The sequence below is a fragment of the Urocitellus parryii genome, chromosome 6, assembly GCF_045843805.1.
Source record: "Urocitellus parryii isolate mUroPar1 chromosome 6, mUroPar1.hap1, whole genome shotgun sequence".
NCBI lineage: Eukaryota > Metazoa > Chordata > Mammalia > Rodentia > Sciuridae > Urocitellus > Urocitellus parryii.
Genome location: NC_135536.1, coordinates 103,870,627 through 103,890,189, shown reverse-complemented (window position 1 = coordinate 103,890,189; position 19,563 = coordinate 103,870,627). Strand labels below are relative to the sequence as shown.

The window sequence follows — 19,563 nt, the reverse complement described above, 5'->3', positions numbered from 1 at the left end:
ACTACCAATTTTTTAAAACAGACTGAGGTTTCCCTTCTAGAAAAACATTTACTTTCATATATACTTATTTTAAATTAATTTTATTTCATTTTAAACATATACCCTTTTAAAATCAATTCTTTAAACCTTCCCCTCACTGGGTATTGAGTTGAACCTAGGGTCTCTCTACCACTGAGCTACATCCCTAGCCCTTTTCATTTTTTTCTTTTGAGACAGGGTCTCACCAGGTTGCCCAGGCAGCTTTGTGATCCTCCTTCCTCAGCCTCACAAGTACTTGGAATTCTAAGTATATACTACCATTCCCACCCAGCTCTATTTTGTATGTAATTTCTGGCTCACCTGGAGAAAGTCACCTGGTGACTGTTCTCACCAGAGAAGAGTCAGGGGTCTTTTAAAGGAGGCAGGGGTTAATAAATTAAAGCTTTTATTTTGTAGAAGTTTAGTATTAGAACAGATTATTCTTCAGATTGTGAAAGAGGTACGTGCACCAGGAATATAGTAGCTAAGTATGAAAAGAAAAATTTGTAGGAACTTAGCTTGAAATAGTAAGAGAAACAAATTTAAAAGCAGAAAGAAAACAAAATTCTCTCATATTCAGGGAAACAAAAATGAACTTTTGGTTAGGTGGGCTTAACTCCTGTGACTCTAGTTAAGGAGAACCAAAAAAAAAAAAAAAATGATTCACCTGCTGTACTGGCAGTCTTGGGTTTAATATCACTTTTGTGTTTAATTAGCAAACATATAGGGTTTTATTATACTTGTCACTATGTAGGAGAGTAACACTAAATGAGACTTGTTTAGATGATTGAATTTGAGAAATCCTATTTTTATTCCAATTTTGGAAGCAAATGTGTTCTATTCAAATGCTCAATGTTCAGGAATCTGGTGACTACTTGCTCAGAAATTTAACGTCTTCAATTTAATTCTCCTACTTTGCTTTATTTGGTTCTCTCTTTCATTTTTATTTTTTTCTCATTTATTTTTTTATTTGACTTCTATGATCAGATAAGGGATCTGGGTTGGGGAAACATTCCTAGTAGCCTTAATTAAGTACTGATTACCCTTAGACTCTGAGTATATTGTCCATGTGGGTATGGAAGGAGAGAAGCAATCAACATTTATTGTGTTATTTAAGTTATTATTTTGGATTTTAGATCAATACAACCGCTGATGAAAAGGACTCTACAAATCCTTTCCGTTTTCCAAATATTGGTGTAGAGAAGTTTCTGGAATTGAATTCTGAGCAGAATCATGATGACTACTGTTTAGCCTATGTCTTCACAGACCGAGATTTTGATGATGGTGTTCTTGGTCTAGCTTGGGTTGGAGCACCTTCAGGTAGGTTATCTAATTATTTCATAACTTAATCCTTGAAACACAGAGTGATTTTCAGAGAAGACTGAATTTTACAAAATGTCAGAGAAAGTGATGTCTATATAATATCTTAATTTATGCTGCTCAAGGTTAGGCAAGATTGATGAATATGATGTAAACAGCAAAATAGATGAAGTGCTTTATCATTTTTAAGTGATCGTAAGGAAATGTCCTGACATTTGGTATATTCAGTGGATGAAATAATTTTAGGGGAAAATTTTTTTCCACAGAAGTTAAATTTCCTTTTTCCTTTAAAGAGATAAGCTATAATATTTCAGTATCACTTTGGGTAATTGTTATGACAATAGGATTAGCAATGGACTAGGGGCTAGGAGTCTGAGGTTTTATCTGCTCTCTTCAAAAATTTAAGCAAAACACTTGGCTTCAACTTGTTTAATTTACATATAATTTCTTCTCTTTACTCTTCTTTTAGACCTCATTTTTCTGCCTGTTAGATTTAGCATGCTTGCTGTTATCTTATTCTTTCTAGATAACGCTTCATAGCTGATTATTCAGTTTGTAATAAATTATTGACCTAATCTTTCATTTTTATTTGGCCTAATTTTAAAAAAAATATATGACAGTAGAATGCATTTAGAAACATTGTACACAAATAGAGCATAACTTCTCATTCCTCTGGGAGTACAATGTGCAGAATCACTCCAGTAGTGTAATTGTACATGTATATAGGGTAGTAATGTCTGTCTCATTCTACCTTCCTTCCCATCCCCACAGCCCCACCCCTCCTCTCACTCCTCTCTACACAAACCCAAGTTCCTTCATTCTTTCTATCCCTCCACCCCACTATGGATCAGCATCCACTTACAGAGAAAGCATTTGGCTTTTGGTTTTTTAATATTGGCTTATTTCACTTAGCATGATATTTTCTAGTTTCATCCATTTACCTGCAAATGCCATAATTTCATTCTTATTTAAGGATGAGTAATATTCCATTGCGTTTATCCATTCATCTGTTGAAGGGCATCTAGGTTGGGTCCATAGTTTAGCTATTGTGAATTGAGCTTCTGTAAACATTGATGTGGCTGTGTCACTGTATGTAGTATGCGATTTTTAAGTCCTTTAGGTATAAACCGAGGAGTGGGATAGCTGGGTCAAATGGTGGTTCCATTCCAAGTTTTCTGAGGAATCTCCTTAGTGCTTTCTAGAGTGATTGCACTGGTTTGCAGTCTCACCAACAATGTATGAGTATACCTTTTCCCTCACATCCTCTCCAACACTTATTATTGCTTGTATTCTTGATAATTGCCATTCTGATTAAAGTGAGATGAAATCTTAAGAGTACTGATGAACATGTTTTCGTATGTTTGTTGATTGACTGTATTTTTTCTTCTGTGAAGTGACTGTTCAGTTCCTTAGCCCATTTATTGATTGAGTTATTATTATTTTTTTTTAGTGTTAAGTTTTTTAAGTTCTTTACATATTCTGGAGATTAGTGCTCTATCTGAGTTTCGTGTGGTAAAGGTTTTTTTCCTATTCTATGGGTGCTCTCATCACATTATTGATTGTTTCCTTTGCTGAAAAGAAGCCTTTTAGTTTGAATCCATCCTATTTATTGATTCTTTATTTTACTTCTTGTTCTTTAGGAGTCTTGTTAAGGAAGTCAGGTCCTAAGCCAACATGATGAACCAACATTTCTTCTATTAGGCACAGGGTCTCTGTTCTATTGTCTAAGTCTTTGATCTACTTTGAGTTGATTTTTGTGCAGGGCGAGAGACAGAGGATTAATTTCATTTTGCTACATGTGGATTTCCATTTTTCTCAGCACCATTTGATGAAGAGGCTATCTTTTCTCTGATGTATGTTTTTGGTGCTTTTGTTTAGTATGTATTTATGTGGGTTTGTCTGTGTGTCTTCTATTTTTCTACATGTTTGTTTTGGTACCAATACCATGCCATTTTTTTTTTTTTTTGTTACTATTGCTTTGTAGTATAGTTTAAGGTTCGGTATTGTGATGCCTCCTCTTTCACTATTTTTGCTGAGGATTACTTTGGCTATTCTGGGTCTCTTATTTTTCTATTAGATGGCCTAATTTTTTTTTAACATCCTTATTCTATTGTATAATTTGGCTTAATTTCATTTAGTTCTACAGATAGTTCGTTATTCAAAAATATGGTGGTAGAATGGATTTTATTGTTTTATTGGCATGTTAGTTCTTACAGAGTAGTTACTCAGAGATTATGAACTTCAGTTCTCTTAACTGATTTATTTGAGCTAGGAAAAACATTGAGTGTTGAAACATTTGAATAGTAAGTTTTTTGTGTTTGAATCTGTTTTTTACAGTTTTTCTCATTTTCTGTATTTGTAGTTTTCTTTTGTGGTACTAAGAATCAAACCCCAGGGTCTTGTGCATGCTGGGCATGCTGCTATATATTTTTAAATTTTTTCCTTTTCTTTTTGGTGCATTATAATTATATATAATGGTAGGCTTTATTGTTACGTATTTGTACATGCACACAATATAACAGTATAATTTGGTCATTATCATTTCCCAGTATTTCTCCCTTTTTCTCGCCTCCTTCTTTGGCCTTAGTCCTATTGTGCTGATCTCTCTGAGATTTTCATGAGAGATCCTCCCCTAGTTTCTTTTCCTTTCTTTTCTCCTTTCTGGCTTCTACCTATGAAAGAAAACATGTGACCCTTGACTTTCTAAGTTTGCCTTATTTTTCTTAAACACAGTGGTTTCAAGTTCCATCCATTTTCTTACACTGACATAATTTCATTCTTTTTTATAGCTGAATAAAACTCCATTCTCTGTGTGTGTGTGTGTATATATATATGTATATGCACATATATACATATATATGTATATATATTACATTTCTTTATCCATTCATCCATTGATGGATACCTACACTGGATTCCATAGTTGGGCTATTGTGAATTGTGCTGCTATAAACATGGATATGCACGAACCTTATAGTATGATGACTTATTGATTCTTTAGGATAAATACTGAGGATTGGTATAGCTGGTTGTATATTGTGGTTCCATGCCTAGCCTTTTGAGGAACTGCCATACTGATTTCCATGGTGGTTATACTAATGTACAATCCCACCAACAGTGTAAAAGTGTTCTTTTTTTTTCCCATTATCTTTTCCAGCCTTTATTATTGTTTGCATTTTTAATGACATTCTGACTGGAGTGAGATAAAATCTCCTTGTAGTTTTGATTTGTATTTCCCTGATTGCTACTGAATATTTTTTCATATATTTGTTGACCATTTGTATTTCTTCTTTTGAGAAATGTCATTTTAGTTCATTTGCCAATTTATTAACTTTTTTGATGTTAAGTTTTTTGTCTGTATATATTCTGGATATTAATCTTTTTGTTTTTGTTGTTTTTTTACTGAATATTGAACGCAGAGGTTCTTAACCACTGAACCACATCCCTAGCCCTTTCCATTGTTTATTTTGAGACAGGGTTTCACTAAGTTGCTTAGGGCCTTAATAAGTTGCTGAGGATGGCTTTGAACTTGTGATCCTATTGCTTAGTCTCCTGAATCACTGTAATTACAGGTGTGTGCCATTGTACCCAGCTTTAATATTAAGATTATGTCAGAAGAGTAGCTAGAAAGATTTTCTCCTCTTCTGTAGGTTCTCTCTTCAATTTTGAATTGTTTCCTTCGCTGTATAGAAGCTTTTAAATTTGATACTATCTCATTTATTAACTGTTGGCATTATTTCCTGAGCCTATAAGGGTCCTATTAAAAAAGTCATTGCTTGTACCTATCTGTTGGAGAGTGACCTTACAGTTTCTTCAAGGAGTTGCATAGTTCCTGATCTAATTCCTAGGTCTTTGATCCATTTTGAGTTGACTTTAGTGCAGGAGAAGAGATAGGGTCTAGTCTCATTCTTCTACGTTTTCCCTGCCCGATTTGTTAAAAAGGCTCTTTTCTCCAGTGTATGTTTTTGTCATCTTTGTTAAGGATCAGATGACTGTATTGGTGTGGAGTTTTCTCTGTGTCTTTTATTCTATTCATTGTTCTATCTATGTGTATGTTTTTATGACAGTACTAAGTGTGAGTGTGGTGTTTGTTTTAAATCATAGTTTCGTAGTATAATTTGAAATCAGGTATTGCTTTTTTGAATTACTTTGTTCTGGGTCTTCTTTTCTTCCAAATGAATTGTAAGACTTTTTTTTTTTTTCTAGTTCTATGAAGAATGTCATTGGTGTTTTGATGGGGATTGCACTTAATCTGTATATTGCTCTTTGCAGTATGGCCATTTTAACAATATTAATTCTGCCTATCTGGGTACCTGGGAAGTCTTTCCATCTTCTTGTGTCTTTCAGTTTATCTCTTTAGTACTACATAGTTTTTATTGTAGAGGTTTTTATTTCCTTGGTTAGATTGATTCCTCAGTTTTTTTTTTTAAGCCCATTGTGAATGGGATTGTTTTCCTGATTTATTTCTCAGCAGATTAATTATTTATGTATAGGAAAGTTATTGATTTTTGAATGTTGATTTTGTAACCTGCTACTTTGCTGAATTGGTTTATTATTATCTTCTGGTGGAGTTTTAATACGAGATCATATTGTCTGCAAACAGTGATAATTTGACTTCTTCCTTTTCTGTTTTTATCCCATTTATTTCCTTCTCTTGCTTAATTGCTCTGGCTAGAATTTCTAGTATTATCTTGAATAGGAGTGGTGAGAATGGACGTCCTTGTCTTGTTCCAGATTTTAAAGGAAATGCTTTTATTTTTTTTTTCCCATTTGCTGTGATGTTGGCTTAGGGTTTGTCATATATTGTCTTTAAGATGTTGAAATTAAGTCCTTCTACCCCTTATTTTTTTAGTGTTATTTAATTATCAATGGTTGTTGAATTTTTTTAGACTTTTTCTGTAGCAATGAGTAAGTAATTTTTGTGCTTAATTCTGTTTCTGTGTTAAATTATATTTGTTGATTTATCCATAAGTTAAACCATGGTGCAACCTTGGAATAAAACCCGCTTGGTCATGATGTGCAATCTTCTTAATATGTTATTGAATACAATTTGCTAATATTTTACTAAGGATTTTTGCATCTAAGTTCATCAGGGATATTGGTCTTTAGATTTCTTTTGTTGATGTGTTTTTATTTGGCTCTGGTATCGGGGTGATACTGACTTCATAGAATGAATTTGGTGGAACACCTTTCGATGGCATGGACTAATTTGAGGTAACTTGTTACTTCTTCTTTAAAGAATTCAGCTGAAAATCCATCTGTTCCTGGGATTTTCTTTATTGGAAAGCTTTTTATTACTGCTTTTATCTCATTGCTAGTTCATCTGAGTTTTCTATGTCCTCTTGATTTAATTTTGAAGAAATGTAACCATTTCTTCTGAGATTTCAATTTTTTTTTTTTTTTTTTTTTTTTTTAGTATAAGTTTTCCAAATTGTCCCTAATGATCCACTGGATTTCTGTGATGTCTGTGGTGATTTTTCCTTTTCATCTCTAATTTTATTAATTGGGATTTTCTCTCTTTTTCTTTTAATTAGTTTGGCTAAGGGTTTATCAATTTTGTTTATCTTGGCAAAGAAGAACTGTTTCATTCACTGTTTTGTATATTTTTTATACAAATATATATGGACACAATACCTTTAATTTATGTATTTATTTTTATGTGGTGCTAAGAATTGAACCCAATGCCTCATACATTCTAGGCAAGTACTCTACTATTGAGCTACAACCCTAGCCTGTTTTATATTCTTTACTTATTCTCAATTTTGTTGATTTTGTCTCTGATTTTATTTATTTCCTTCTACTGCTTTTAGGATTGATTTGTTCTTGTTTTTCTTTTTTTTTTTTTAAGAGAGAGTGAGAGAGGAGAGAGAGAGAGAGAGAGAGAGAGAGAGAGAGAGAGAGAGAGAGAGAGAATTTTTCATATTTATTTTTTAGTTCTCGGCGGACACAACATCTTTGTTGGTATGTGGTGCTGAGGATCGAACCCGGGCCGCACGCATGCCAGGCGAGCGCGCTACTGCTTGAGCCACATCCCCAGCCCTTGTTCTTGTTTTTCAAGGGCTTTGAGATGCATCATTAGGTTTTTTATTTGGGATCTTTCAATTTTCTTGTGTAGACATTCATATTTATAAACTTTCTTCTTAGACCCACCTTCACAGTATCCTAGAGATTCTGGTAGGTTGTATCACTATTCTCATTTGATTCAAAGAATTCAAAAACTTCTCATGATTTCTTCTATCACCCATTGATCATTCAGTAGTGCATTGTTTAATGTCCATGGTTTTATATAATCTCTATGGTTTTTGGCGTTGATTTCTAATTTTATTCTATTATGATTTGAAAAGATAAGGAATTTTTATCCCCCCCCCTCTTTTTGTATTTGCTAAGAGTTGCTTTGTGGCCTAAAATATGTTCTATTTTGGAGAAGGTTCCATGAGCTTCTGAGAAGAAAGTGTATTCACTTTTTGTTGGATGAAGTATTCTATACATGTCTGTTGAGTCAATTTGATTTGGATAACTTATCATCGGTGAGGGAGTTGTATTGAAATTATCTAGTATTATTGTGCTGGGGTCTATATGAGTCTTTGAGTAGTGTCTGATTTCTGTGATTGAATGCACCCACAGTTGTGGCATAAATGTTTACTATTGTTATATCTTCTTGGATTGTTCCCTTTACCAGTGTGAATTGATCATTTTTGTCTCTTCAGATTAATTTTGGTTTGAAATCTACTGTATCAGATATTCAGAGTAGTACTCCTGCTTGTTTTGGGGTTCTATTTGTATGGTATATCAATTTCCATCTTTTCACTTACAGCCTTTGCGTATAAAGCGAGTCTCTTGAAAATAACATCTAGTTGGGTCTTGTTTTTTAATCACTTCTGCCAGCCTGTCTTTTAATTAGAGTGTTGAGAACATTTCTATTTTGTGTTATTAATTCTTGCCATTTTGATTTATTTGTAATATTTAACTTGGTCCTTTTTCTCATTTACTTAGCTGCTCTTCAAATGAGATCTTACTTTTTTTGTATGAGCTTAGGCATTTATTTTGTTTTTGATTTCTTCTGTGTGGAGTATTTCTTTCAGAGTTTTTTGTAGTGCTGGCTTAATAATCATGAATTTTTTTTTAGTTTTTGCTTATCTTGAGAGGTTTTTATTTCTTCTTTGATTCTTAAGGATAGCTTGCTGCATATAGCAGTCTTGGTTAATAGTTATTTTCTTTCAGGACTTAGAACACATTCTAAACCCTCCTGGCTTTTAGAGTTTGTGCTAAGAAATTGGAAATAATTTTGATCGACTTGCTTCCACATGTGATGATATTTTTCCTTGACACTTTAAAAAATCTATACTTGTTCTATATGTTAGGCATTTTAATTTTAATGTGTCATGGAGAGGTTCTTTTTTGATCTGGTCTATTTGAAGTTCTCTATGCAGCCTATATCTGGATATCCATCTCATTCTCAAGGTTTGGAAAACTTTCTGTTCTTATTTCCCTGAAGAGGTTATCCACTCATTCCATTATCCTACATTTCACAACCCTCTTCAATTCCAGTGATTCTCAAATTGGTCTCTTAATGTTGTCCCAGAGTTCTTGCATATTCTGTTCATGATTACTTGTTTTCTTTTCTTTAATACTGTGTAAGTGTTCAAGGCCAGTTACTTTGTCTTCCAGCTCTGAGATTCTGTCTTTAGCATGGTCTACTATATTAGAGAGACTCTCAGCTGAACATTTTATTTGATTTATTGTATCATTTATTTCCAAGATTTTTATTTTGTTCTTTTTAAATTATTCCATCTCCATATTAAATTTTTCATTAATATCCTATACTGACTTCTTCAGTGCATTCGGTAGTTTTCTGTATTCTCTTGGAATTTCATTGATCATTTTTATAATCATTCTTTTGAATTATTTATCTGATATTTTGTCCACTTCAGTATTTTAGGGGTTAGTTGCTGGGGAATTATGAAAGTTAGAGGCACCATGTTACCTTATTTTTTCTTATTTCTTGTATTTCTGTGTTTTCTATATTTGTTAGGATGACTTTCTCTTCTAATCTTTTGTGTGGCCTTTTTAGGGCACGACCTTCTCTTCCAAGTGTGTCCTTAGAGTGATCTAGATTGAGACCCCTTGTAGGTGTGGTACCCTCTGCCTTTGTGTTAATTTTGTTTTTGCTGTAGGTATGGATGTCCATGAGTGGGACCCGAGGGCCACACCTAGCTGTTTCTACTTGGGGCCATGTCATTAGTTTTTTTTTTTTTTTTGTCTCCTCTATTCTTTATATTAAAATATGGCTGAACTGTGAGTATTGTTAATTTTCCTGTGGAGCAGGGTGTGCTTTCTTTTGAATCAATTTAGTTCAGCAGTAACATCTCTACACTTTGAACTAGTAGTATCTCTGTATATTGTCAGCAATTTACAGAAAAAGGGGAAAGAAATAGAACCAACCAAATGAAACAGTATGCAGCATTGAAGTAAATACCTGGTGGCTAATATGACATCTAGAACACTGATTACAATGAAAACAGGAATAGTGGAATCAGCAGTTACCACCAGCAAAGACAATAAATAACTGTGAACTAGTTCTAGCATTAAAGATGGGTGTCAACTACGTCATTCATAGTATTAATAACTGCAACAACATGAATGGCGGTGGCAGGAGTTATATAAACCAAACATTTCTGAAAGATTATTAAAAATACCATCAAGATAAAAGAGAATGTGATAGAAAGGTAGATGAAAGTTTCGAATTTTCAAATGGAGATAATGCAGGAGAGATGTAGCAAATGATGTTTATAAAGAAGCAGGAGAGGGCTGGGATTGTAGCTCAGTGGTAGAGTGCTCACCTTGTATGTAGAAGGCACTGGGTTTGATCCTCAGCACACATAAAAGTAAAAAAATAAAGGTATTGTTTCTATCTAAAACTAAAAAATGTATTAAAAAAGAAGGAGAGAAAAATAGAAAAAAAATAATGGGAAAGAGAATAATTGAACTTGGCTGTTAGTAGGATAAGAAAGGTAAGAAACGAGAAATAAAGAGAAAGCAAAACCAAAATAAACAAGTCAAAAATCCTAACCCTCAAAAGAAAAAGTAAGGAGAAATAACAATTGTTTAAAAATGCTAAAAAGAAAGAAAGAAAGAAAGAAATGTGTACATAATGCACAAACCAATCAGCATAGCAAGAACACACACACACACACACAAGATTTTTAATGAAAAATGAAAGAATTATCTCTTCTGAGGTGGTTAAAATAGTTGATACAAATGGATGGTAAGTGCTATGCCCAACTGTTCTCCTTTCTGTTTCTTCTTAGACTATATATTGAAACCCAGAGAGCAAGGGCTGGGGTTGTTAATCCCTTCCTCTCTTTGTGTTACTCACCATGATGCCTGCTATGGTGATCTAAAACTAAATTTGGTAGAAATAGTTCTCAGCTTCCCTCTTCACTATATAAAGTAGGATGGAATGGGAAGTACTATTGATTGGAGTGTTGTCTGCACAGATGAGATCTATGTACTCCCAGGGTAGAGTTGCTGCAGAATCCTATGAAGGGAGTTCTGGCATCTGGGACTTAGGTCTAATCAGGCCTAGGAACCTTGTTCAGTGGTATTTGCTTTGGAAAGAATAGATCAACACACCTCTAGGGCCAGGCAGATCTAATCTTCTAGGAGTCTGGATCTCATTATTCACTGGTCAGGGGAACCAGTCCTCCACCCTCTCTGGTGCCCAGTAACACAGTCTTCCCAGGCTTAGTCCCTGAGAGTATTCACACTTGCCTCTTTGATTTCTCCACCCTCTTCAGCTGGTCACATGAGCTGCCAGACTCAATGGAAAGTGAGTTGCACTCCCCTTTGTTTTTTGACTTGAATCCCCTGGGTACAGTCTTCTCTCTATCTGTTTCACTGGCATTCTGCTAGGTACACCCTAGGCTACATGTTAGATGCTTGTCCAGACAGTATGGCAATGTTTGCTCTGATCTCCCAGCTCCTTTAGCAGCAAGCTACAGCATGGCCTTCTTAAGATGGCTTCCACTTGATCTCTGCTTGCCAGTTGAGAAATATATAGCACTTATAAACACCAGTCATTCTGCATCATGTGAATAAGTTAAGTTCAGGTTGCTTTTCTGATCCATAAGTTTTTCCATCCCAAATCAGGCTTTTGTGCTTCTCTGTGTTATCCCTCCTCTCTGTGGTGAACGATTGCTATTGATGCTTCAGCAACCAGCTTGGCTCCAGTGTACTCTTTCTTGTTCTTTATTCAATGCACCCAAATTTATGAATCTCTAAGACACTCTGTCTAATATTGAATTTTAGTGTATTCCCTCTTTCACCCACCTAAATGAGAAGCAGTATTCCCACTGTTTGAATCTAGAGTCATGGAGTAACTGAAAATGCAGCCTTCCTCTGATCTGCCATCTTGAATTTCCTGTAGGTTTCTCTAATCAAGAAAACAGTATTTCCTATTCAACTCCATAATAAATAAAAATAGTCAGTGGACTGGGCTGACTTGTAGGTTCCCACTTAAAATTATGCAGTGCCTACATATGAAACTGGAAAGATTTTAATGTCTTAATAAGAACAATAATGTGTTTAGTAGGTAACCTCTTATTTCATTTAGAGACTAATGGTTCCTTTAAAAAAAAAGTTATTTAAATAGATAGCCCCTTTTTTCTATTTCATTGCTGACCCTTTCTAACACAGCTCTTAAGGGACCATTTCTTTGGCTTCTTAAGGTGTATTCTGCTCTTGTATTGTTCATTTTAATGTTTTCAGGTAACTGAATGAGCAAGTTAGTATTGAATACTTTGGATTAAATTTAAAATATTTTCCTCTTCTCATTTTAATTTACAATTTTTATGTTTATGATGTTTCTGGAATAAATTTTTTTATAATATAAAGCAGTTATTGAGTTTTGAGTCATGGTTTAGCTGTGGATGTATATGGTATCTCATCACTAAGGTTCTGGCATACCAAAACTAGTTGCAGTACTTTTAAAAATCTAAACTATTACTTAGAAAATTAGATACACATTTTATTTTTGCCTGTATAATTTGATTTAATCCAACATGTTATTAGTTTTAGTAAATATTAGACTTTGATTTAAGGAATAATCATTAAGATAAAAAGCACTCATTTAAGAAATAAACAAGATATAAATTACAAAGACTATATTTCAGAAGAATACACTCAAATTTATATATTATCTTCCCTTAAATTATCTAGACCTTAAAAATTCAGGAAAGTATTTATTATCAGAATTTTTAAAATGTGCCTATTTATTTTCTTTTTTGAACCATGAAGATTTGCAGCATGGAGTCTTCTGTGCTTCGTTCAAGTTTGACAGTACTATATTGGACAAATTTGCATAATGACAATTCTTCACTAAGGCAGGATAGTAATTTACTATTTATTTTTAAACTATAACACATGGATTATAAATTTTACATATGGAGTACTATTGAATAATTCTGAGTTCCTTGAATGATTTAGTTCTTAGGACTTATCTCCAGAAATAGAAAAGGAATAACTTAAGAAAATAAGCTAAATATTCATAAGTCATTTGGAATTTCTCTTTATTAAGTTTTCTGTACAAAAAAACATAACATAGTAAATTTGGAACATCATAAAGCCTTCTCAACCTTTATATGGCTCAGTCTTTTTTAGTTTACTTTTCTGTGAAGCACAGTTATCATTTTATCTTTCTAAATCATAGTATTAGTAATCCAAATTTATATTAGACTTTTAAAGTGGTTTAGCAAAATGGTAATGACTTTGTATGTGGAAAGTTAATTTTAAGTAAGTTGATGAGTTATCTGAGTATCTAGTCCATTGGAGTTTTTTTAAAAAATCAAATAAGGAAACCATTTGTTGATTGTTTGATGGATTGATATGGTGCTAGAGATCAAATCCAGGACCCTGAGCATGCTATGCAAGTACTCTACTATTGAGGAGTATCCTTAGCCTGAAAAAATGTGAATGTAAACTAAAGAACCTCTTTCTAAAACTCTTTACTAAATAAAGTTAATTAAAAGAAAGTTAGTCTTCACAGTGTATTGAGTATGAAGTCATGGATTGATCAACCAGTTTCTGATTTTCCTTATTTCATATTTTTTAACTGTGTTTAGATGTGAAAACAATTTGATATTAAATTCTAAGGTATTATTAGTGAACAGATGAATTACAAATTGAATTAATACAATAGAAGTATGATTTTTCTCTTAAAATTTGAAAGTGTTATCAGGAAGAATTGAAAAATCATAATTCATTTTTTAAAAATTTTAAAAACTGAAAATTCAAAATTCAGTGAATCCCTGATTAATCAGTTATTAATGTTTTCATTTCTATTTCTTCCCACACTAGGCTTTCTCTCCTTCTTTCTTCCTCCCTCTCTCTCTCTCTCTCTCTCTCTCTCTCTCTCTCTTCTTTCTTCTCTCTCCTCTCTCTCCTCTTTTCTTTCTTTTTCACAAATAGAATATATGTTCCATCTCAGGACAGTGAGTCACATACTAAGGTACAATATTAATTTTTAGGGAGGTACTAGGGATTGAGCCCAGGAACACTCTACCACTGAGCTCTTCATACCCCAGTCCTTTTTATTTTGAGATAGGATCTCACTAAATTGCCCAGGTTGGCTTTGAATTTGGAATCCTTATGAGTAGCTGGAATTACAGGCATGTCCCCTTGTGCCCAGCCATTGCTATTATTGGTAAAGTGATTTTCTCAGAATCTACTGGAGAATGTTTTGTTCAACTTTCATTTACCTTAAATTAATTTTTTAAAAACTGGGTATTGAACTTTGGGATACGTTACCACAGAACTGCTTCCCCACCCTTTTTTATTTTTTGAGACAGGGTCTAATTTGCTGGGGCTGGCCTTGAACTTGCCCCGCCTCAGCCAGCAGAATCTCTGGGATTATAGGCATTTGGCATCATGCCAGGCTATACATTCTTCTTCTTCTTCTTCTTCTTCTTCTTCTTTCTTCTTTCTTCTTTCTTCTTTCTTCTTTCTTCTTTCTTCTTTCTTCTTCTTTCTTCTTCTTTCTTCTTCTTTCTTCTTCTTTCTTCTTCTTCTTCTTCTTCTTCTTCTTCTTCTTCTTCTTCTTCTTCTTCTTCTTCTTCTTCTTCTTCCCTCCTCCTCCCTCCTCCTCCCTCCTCCTCCCCCCTCCTCCCCCCTCCTCCTCCTCCTCCGTTTATTTTTTTATTCGAACACAATACCTTTATTTTATTTATTTATTTTTATGCGGTGCTGAGGATTGAACCTAAGCGAGTGCTCCACCGCTAAACCATAACCCCAGCCCTGTAAATTTGCTTTATAAAGATGAAAAGGTATTAGGTTTTGACTCAGTGTAAATACTTACATATTCAGATTTAAAGGAAATATAAATATTGTTTTTGCTGAATTAATGAGAACAAAAATTTGAGGATTTCTGATGCTAAAAAACATTGTATAAGGATTATGTATACCATTGGTTTGGACATCATAGCAAGTCAGTGCAATGTAATGTGACGGTCCCTAATCACCTTGTGCATCTGTGCATATATCTGATACTCTGGAGAATACCGAGAACGGGGTTTTGTAGTGGAGCAGGTGCCTATGGCTTTGTGGGACCAAGTAGGAACACTTCTTTTAAAAATTAAATTCAACACACATTTGAACATCATTTAAGTAACACGCACTGTAGTAGATGTTAGAAATATATAGGTGAACATGACTTGGACCCCAGTTTTCAAAACTTTACAATCTGTCAAAATATAACAACTAATGACAATATAGTATGTGAAGGCTTACACAACAGTTTCCAGTTAGCCTTTCAGTGTTTTTAAAAAATACACGGATTAATCAATAAACAATACATTTTTATTTAAAAATGTTAATGTTGTTAAAAGAAGTAAAGCAGTTTTTATTTAGATGAAAAAAAGAGTTATGTACACAATCCTGGGAATTTGTTTATGGGTGCTATTAAAACCTTATTTGAAATAGTTTTTAATCTTAGACTAAAAGAACTTTTGAGTGTTTGATACATTTGGATACCAATTGTATTTTAGGTTTATATAGCTGTTTAATATTAGCTCTTTTGGGGAAGAAATGGAATAGATAACTGATTTAATTTTGTTTTTGTTTTTGGTGGTGATGTTCTGAATTAGGAAGCTCTGGAGGAATATGTGAAAAAAGTAAGCTGTATTCAGATGGTAAGAAGAAATCCTTAAACACTGGAATTATTACTGTTCAAAACTATGGGTCCCATGTACCTCCCAAAGTCTCTCATATTACTTTTGCTCATGAAGTTGGACATAACTTTGGATCCCCAGTAAGTATTGCCTCATTATTAGATTTTTAAAAAGCTATTAGCCTTTTGAGTATTTTTGTTTGCTTATTTGAAGTAAAAACAAATATACATCTGAATGTTTAGTTTTTATATGCAGTAAGATACTTGATCATACTGAAAGGGAGGAAGATAGAATATTTGTGATTAAAACAAGAAATGTAAGCATAGCAGTACTAGAATTTTGTCTTATTTATTCAGACAGAATAATATCTGTCCATATCTCTTAGCCCTAGAACAGAGTTTAGAACATAATTCACTCTAAATATCTTTTTGAATGAGAAATCCCTTTTTATTGTTTAAAGTGTGTTCAGAATCTTTAACAAATTGTGTAGTGGCTTTCTGCTTTGTTTTTATTAAAGCATTATTGGGATTTACTTGGATTTGCCTGTCTTTGCTGTGGAAAAAGATTGTTATCTTAAGATCTTTTTATTATGATAAATTTCTAACCCACATAGAACCCCCACCCCAAGAAAAAGCACAAACTCATATGACCATCATCCAGAATACAGATCTGTAAACCTTTTCTGTAAAGGCCCTGCTAGTAAATATTTTTAGGCAGTGAGGGTAACATTTGGCCTCTGCTACATATTCTTTGTTAGTATAAGCCATACAGGAACAGTCTGTGAGCTATAGTTTGCCAACCCCTGAGTTAAGAGTCAGCAATTCTCAAGATTTCACCATATCTACTTTCTATATTCTTTATTAAGAATGTTTAAAGCAAATTTATCTATCCTCATGTATTTTATTGTAAGTTTCTGAAAAAAAGAGATTTCCTTATACAACCATAATTGATTGTCCTTTTAGCAAAATTAACAGCAATCTTTGGTATCATCTACTACTTACTTTCTCATTATACTGAATTTTAAGTGATCTAAAGATCATTACAACAAAGGAATAGAAATACTGAAAGTATTATATTTTGTGATTTTGGTAGAGCTTATTAAATGTTTGGGAAAATTTCACTTGAAAATTATATGTAAATTTGTTTTCCTTATGCCTTATCACTTGTAAAAATGGAAATTTTTATTATATAAAAAATAATTTGTTGAGACCGGCAGTGGGTAGCTCAATGGTAAAGCATATGCTTAGTGTGCATGAGGCCCTGGGTTGAATCTCCAATATCAAAATAAATGAATAAATAAGTAAATATTATATTTGTAGACCAAAATGCAATTCTCTAATTTAAGATTATAATATGTAAGTGCTATTTTACTAACTTGTTTTTCTCTTTTTAATCCCAGTCAGAAATTGAGAGATTATTATCAAAAGAGTACTTGATGAGCAAAGAAATTTATGGTTAATTTGCATTTTCAAGTACAGATACATGAATGTCCTTTCTTCTCCACTAGCCTCCTTGGTTCCAGGCCTTATGAGGGAATTGCAGTACCTTTTCAACTCCTTTTTTGTCCTCTAGTTCAGGAACACTCAGATTTTGATGTGTATATAAATTATCTGAGGATCTCAAAATACAGATTTATTTCAGTATGTCTTTGGTGGGACCTGAGTTTCTGTATTTCTAACACATTGCCAGGTAATGCTGCTGCTGCTAGTTTGAGGACCACACCTGGAATAGGGAATCTAGACCATTCCCTTTTCACTTCTCATCTAATCTTTCCCTTGCCTAGCTGCCAGTGAGTTGTTTTTAGTACATTAACATTATATTATGTATTGTTAATTGTTTAATGGATAAATTGGTTCTCATTCTTTTCCTCCCTTGGTGTCTTTTCCTCTTATACCAGATTGTTAATGATTTTACCATGATTAATCACACCCTAGTCTTTTGTGTATATTGTTGATTTTACTATAGATTGCAGTGACATTAAGAATTATACAGTATTGGAGTTTTTCTCTTTCTAAAATTCTAATGGTGAGAATAGTGCTAGTGCGATACCTTACAGAAACCAAGTTGAATTCTACAGAATGAAAACTTTAACCAAGATAATATTGGAGAATAGTAAAGAGTTGTTAAATGCTGAATATTGGTTCAGGAGAAAAGCAGGAGATATCAGGAAAGATAAAGATGAAAGTAGAGGTCATATTTTTTATTCTGATCTCAGACTGGGAGCCAAAAATGAAAGTAACTTAAATGGGCTCCCTTGAGTGGTCTGTTTCTTTTTAGAGAATGGAGTTGTTGGTATTCAGAAGAAGATTTTAATTAAATCGAACTGTGATTCTAGTACTAATATTTTTTTTTTTTTTTGCCTTTTCTCATATGTTCTAAATTATTTAAGGAGCATTGTGAGGTTTTCTTGTTTTAATGCATATCCCCAGGAGGGTAGGGGCTGCTGGGATCTGGTAGTGTTTTTTTGCTTAGTCTCAGTTCTGGTCACATAACTGTGTTTACTTTGAGAAAATTCAGGGAGTTGTGCTTTGGTGCTTTTGTGTATAACTGATACTTTGACAGAATTTACCAATCCTAGGAAACACACACACATACACATATTTCTGTTTCCTGTTTATTCTGCAAAGCAGTATTTTGACTTTATGTCTTGAGTTTTCCTAATTTCATTGTAAAATGGATCATTGTGTTTTTATCTTTAGCATTTTTACTCATCTTTCTTAGGTACTGTTTAATGAGTTAGCTGTCTTTGATTCCTATTCTCTATATACTTAGTTCCATGCTAGTCTCTTTTGTTTCCTTTCCCTTTCTCTCTCTTCCCCCACTTCTCTCTGAACTAGTCATAGCATATTATTTTACCATATATTTTAAAATATACCAATTTTATAGTAGTTTATTAGTACTGTTACTAGTTTTAAAAGTAGATGAGTTTATTTTTTATAGGATTTTATGACAGTTTGTCCTCAATTCTAGTTCCTATCAGTTATTGTGGCTAGCCTTCTGAGATTCCTTCTCTTTTAAGAAAGACAATGACCCCTAATAGAGCAAATTATTTTTCTGCTTAGTTTTGAACAATTGTAAGATCCTTCCTAAAGGAGAGTCCTCGGCTTCCATTTTTTTCTCTGATCAGAAAATTACATTTAATCAGATGACCTGAAAACCTTATTTTACTTCCTGTTTATATAACTCTATATTCTGTTTGACAGCATGATTCTGGAACAGAATGCACACCAGGAGAATCTAAGAATTTAGGACAAAAAGAAAATGGCAATTACATCATGTATGCAAGAGCAACATCTGGGGACAAACTTAACAACAATAAATTCTCACTCTGTAGCATTAGAAATATAAGCCAAGTTCTTGAGAAGAAGAGAAACAACTGTTTTGTTGGTATGTATATTTTCCTAACATTTTATTATGAACATTTTCAAACATTCAGAAAATGAAAAAATTACAGTGAGCGCTTGGTTGTATTTGTGTTATCATGTAGCTATTATTCATTCCTTATTAGTTATCCTGCATCTCATACTTTTTTGGCAATTTAAAATAGTTTGAAGATTTCAGAGTACTTGACTACAAACACTTAAGCCTGTCTATCATTAGTTCAATATTGTTTGTAGTTTTTTTTTAAATACAAGTGAAACACACAAATCTTAAGTGCAGCATTTGATAAAATTGGCAAATGCATTTATCTATATAACTAAGCAACCATCAAGGTATAAAACATGGGGCCGGGGATGTAACTCAAGCAGTGGCACGCTCTCCTGGCATGGCAGGGGGCTGAGTTCTATCCTCAGCACCACATACAAATAGGGTAAAGATGTGTCCACCGAAACTAAAAAATGAATATTAAAAACTCTCTCTCTCTCTCTCTCGCTCGCTCGCTCGCTCGCTCGCTCGCTCAAAAAAAAAAAAAAAGATATAAAACATTTCTGTCACCTAAGAAAGCTCTTTTATTCCCTGTCCTAATCAATCCCTGTCCTCAGCACATTCCCAAAGGCAAATACAAGCAGACTTATTTCACCATAGATTGGTTTTGCCTCTTAATATTTCATATAAGTGGAAT

General features: G+C 33.5%; 1 protein-coding gene across 1 annotated transcript in view; it reads left to right on the top strand.

The window, feature by feature from the left end:
- Adam10 (ADAM metallopeptidase domain 10) overlaps positions 1-19,563 on the top strand; it is a 148,972-nt gene that overhangs the window by 104,631 nt on the left and 24,778 nt on the right. Inside the window, exons 8-10 of the mRNA XM_026384834.2 lie at positions 1,155-1,338; positions 15,477-15,640; positions 18,704-18,887. Coding sequence (XP_026240619.1) covers positions 1,155-1,338; positions 15,477-15,640; positions 18,704-18,887 — 532 coding nt within the window. The remainder of the gene's footprint in view (positions 1-1,154; positions 1,339-15,476; positions 15,641-18,703; positions 18,888-19,563) is intronic.